Raw genomic sequence first — 4194 nt, forward strand, 5'->3', positions numbered from 1 at the left:
CTTTTTTATTGTATTGGAAATAAATACTGCAAAAAATGGTCAGCTGCTAATTACCAACGTGTTAAAGATTGAGTGGAGCCAAAATGCCTAATATCAATAGAATGGTCAGCTGCTAATTAGGCTCATAAATTGGTCTTCTCAACTTGTGATAAGATCCATTTTACTTAAGAATGGTTGTGAATTTGTGATATCAATAATTTGGAATAATATCAACACATAATTAATCATATCAAGAAAACAGCACTGTTCGCTTTTTAGACATGGAAAGAGAGAATCCTTCTTCTCTAAGAAAACTCTGAAAAATCAAAAAACACGTTGATTTCTTTTCTGTTTTTTCAGCTTGCCCATGGCTAAAACGCGAGCTCGTAATAAACAATCGGTTACTAATGTTACTATGGATAATTCTACATCCGCCATTAGGGTTTCTGGGGACGTTAATCGTGATAATGTGATCGTAGAGGATATTACGGAGGCGGAGGCGGCTTTGGATGATCAGGAGGGCTATATATCTGATGAACCTACAGGTACACCTTCTGTTACCGTTGGTCAACTATTGGATCTTACTGGGCAATTGGAAAAACCAGTTTCTACTAAAACTCCTGTAATTGGGGAAACAAATGCACCTCCAGTTACTGAGTTAGGAATTGGTATGGCGAAAACCTGGAGTTCTGTTGCTAAACTCTCTCCTGGTTTACGTCTCCATTATTGTTCACATAGTGCTGAATCTCGGGTTGTTGAGGTGCTTGAGGATGATATCTCTGAGGAAATTAGATTTTGGAACACTACTCTTATGGGGAATTTTTTAGGTTCTAAGCCAAAACTCCCACAGGTCGATGAATTTGTTAGGAAAAATTGGAAAAATGTATCTAGGCCTATTGTTCAATACTATAAGAAAGGATGGTACAGTTTCAGGTTTCTTTCTGAGGATGACATGAATGAAGTCCTGAAAGGTGGTCCATGGACAATGGGTTCGGGTAATTTGATACTTAAGAAATGGTCACCCAATTTCTCGAAAGAAATGGATTCTGTCTCAATAGTCCCAGTTTGGGTCCTTTTCCCAGATTTGGATCCCTTTATGTGGTCTGAGCCAGTTCTGAGTAAAATGGCTAGTACAGTGGGTAAACCGCTTTTTGCTGATTTACCAACTACTTTCAAATCCAAACTCCTATTTGCTCGTGTCTTAGTGGAAGTGGATGTTTCTGATGACCTTCCTACAACTGTTACTGTTAATTCTCCTTATCATGGGAAGACTGATCAGAGAATTATATATGAGTGGTTACCATATTATTGTCAGTGCTGCAAGAAGTTAGGACACACGATAGAGCACTGTAAATTCACTAAAATCAATCAGAAATTGGAATAGAAGAGGAAAGCTAAGGTGGTGCAGGAGTACAGACCTGTTGCTAATCCCTCTCACAATACTGTAGCACCTACCTCAGACTGCCAAGTGCTAGGTTCTGATCCTCCTAAGGATGCTGGTACTTCTGTTGGTGTAGTGGAGAAGAGTTCAGACTGTCAGCTGGGCTCATCCTCTTCTCTGGATAAAGAGGAGGACTCATATTGTATAGTGCTTGAACAACCAGTTGCAGTTGGTAAGGAGGATGGTATGGTGATTGATAACACTGAATATAGTGTGGCAGTGTCAAATGGTTTCACTGTACTGCAGATGGAAGGGGCATCAGTGGCAGATGAATTGATGGTGGCTACTCTGGCAGAGGAACCACCTGATCCGGGGGTATGATTATCTCTTCTTGGAACATTAGGGGGTTTAATGACCCAATAAAACAGCAGGAAGTTAGGGATTATCTCTATAAGAATAAAATTGAGGTGTTAGAACTTCTGGAGACTAGGGTCAAAATAAATAACTCTGCTGATATTATTAGAACTTTTCCTACTTATTGCATTCTAAATAATTACACTCATCACTATAATGGTAGGATATGGGTGTTTCTTGATACCAGGAAGGTTACTTTAATTTCTTCTTATACTCATGATAAATTAGTGCATCTTGAGCTGCTTCATAATATCACCAATAAAGTGGTTCATATTACTTTCATTTATGGTAGTAATGATGCTGCTCATAGGGAGAGGCTATGGAATGAGTTAAGAGGCTTGGCTGTTAAGGTCGCTAATTGGATTCTGTTAGGGGATTTCAACATTGTTAGGGCTATAGAGGAGAGAATTGGTCCTAATCCTCCTTCTATTACTGATATATTGGCTTTTAATTAATGCTTACTGGATTGTACTTTGGATGATGTGCATAGTTTTGGCTGTGAGCACACTTGGACAAATAAGCAAGATGTTGAAACCAGAGTTTGGTCCAGATTAGATAGGGTGGTCATTAATCCTTCCTGGTTAGTACAATATCCTTGTACCCAGGTGAATGTACTACCATCTGGCATATCTGACCATTCTCCTTTATTGGTTACTATTCTGGACCCTCATAGATCTAAAAAGCACTTTAGCTATCTAAACTGTTGGGAGGAGCATGATAGTTACTGTGAGGTGGTACAGGATGCTTGGGATATACCTGTTAGGGGAAGTGCCATGTTCATGTTGTTTGCCAAACTTAAAAATGTTCGGCTTAACCTAATTCAGCTCCATAAGGGGAATTATTCTGAGATTTCTAAGAGAGTTCTTGAAGCTCAAACTGCTTTGGAAAACTGTCAACACCAGCTTCAAATCAATCCTCTGGACCCTAATCTTTTTGCTCAGGAAAAAGTGTTATTGCAAGATTATATCATGCTCAGGAAATCTGAAAGAGGCTCTCTTATTCAAAGAGCTAAACTCCAGAACATCAAGTACAATGATGCACCCACTAGTTACTATTTTTCCAAAATTGCAGCTAGGAAGCATCAAAGTCTTGTTGGCAGAATTAAAGACAGATTGGGCAATGTTAAAGAAGGTCTTCCCCAAGTTAATCATGCTTTTATAGATTATTATATTTGGTTATTGGGTCAGAAAGTGAATGTTGATACTTCTGAGATGGACAATTTACAAGGACCTATAATATTGGATTCTGATTGGGAGGGTCTCTGTAAAACTATTGATGATGCTGAAATTAAGAATGCTTTGTTCTCTATTGGATCTGCTAAGAGCCCAGGGCAGGATGGTTTCTCTGCTCAATTTTTCAAAAAATCCTGGGATACCATTAAGTATGACTTCTGTAATGCTATCAAGGCTTTCTTCAGGACTGGTTCTCTATCTAAGCAAGCTAATACTACTTTGCTTGCCCTCATTCCCAAGAAAAATGTTGTGGATACTGTAATGGATTACAGGCCTATAGCATGCTGCACTGTTTTTTATAAGACTATTAGCAAAATCCTTTGCTCTAGGCTACAACCCCTATTACCTGGAATTGTGGGCAAGGAGCAAGGTGCTTTTGTGACTGGTCGCAGCATTTTTGAAAATATTATGCTCACCCAATCATTGATTAAAGGGTATGGACAGAAGGGTATCTCTCCAAGGTGCCTCATCAAGGTTGACATAAAGAAGGCCTTTTACTCCCTCCAGTGGGAATTCATTAGGAAAATGTTACAAATATTCAATTTTCCTCTCCAATCCCAAACTTAGATCATGGGCTGCATCACTTCTACATGGTTTAGTTTGAAGCTTAATGGTGATCATGTGGGATTTTTTAAAGGAGAAAGTGGTCTCAGGCAAGGGGATCCTCTTTCTCCCTTTCTTTTTGTTATGAGTATGGAGGTTTTGTCACGCATTTTAAGAGTTATTCATCAAAGGCACCAGGTTTCTTACCATCCAAAATGTGGCAAAATGGGGTTGAATCATCTGATTTTTGCAGATGACCTTATGTTATTTGTTAGAGGTGATATTCCTTCTGTTCTAGCTGTAACTGAGTCTCTGAATTCCTTTGCACAAATGTCTGGTTTACATGCCAATCCTGAGAAAACCAGTATATACATGGGTGGGATTAACCTTTATATTAAGCAAGCTATCCTTAATAGCACTGGTTATACTGAAGGAGAGTTCCCTTTTAGGTATTTGGGTGTCCCATTAAATGAAGGTAAGCTCAACAAAGTAATGTTTGCTGACCTCCTAACTAAAGTTCAGAAGGCTTTGCATCATTGGTCTAATTATAAATTGTCCTATGCTGGGAAGATAAGCCTATTAAACTCTGTAATCCTTGGGCTTGAACAGTTCTGGTGCTCTACTCTTTTGATTCCTAAAGGAGTG

At 38.9% G+C, this 4194-nt stretch overlaps 1 protein-coding gene across 1 annotated transcript; it reads left to right on the forward strand.

Moving 5' to 3' along the window:
- Positions 1–394: 394 nt before the first annotated feature.
- On the forward strand, positions 395–3573 carry LOC141608077 (uncharacterized). The gene is made up of 3 exons (XM_074427429.1): positions 395–1328; positions 1428–1735; positions 2380–3573. Exons 1-3 carry the CDS (start codon positions 395–397, stop codon positions 3571–3573), a joined length of 2436 nt encoding a protein of 811 aa, XP_074283530.1.
- The last annotated feature ends 621 nt before the right edge of the window (positions 3574–4194 follow it).

This window comes from Silene latifolia, chromosome 10 (genome assembly GCF_048544455.1).
Source record: "Silene latifolia isolate original U9 population chromosome 10, ASM4854445v1, whole genome shotgun sequence".
NCBI classification, from domain to species: domain Eukaryota; kingdom Viridiplantae; phylum Streptophyta; class Magnoliopsida; order Caryophyllales; family Caryophyllaceae; genus Silene; species Silene latifolia.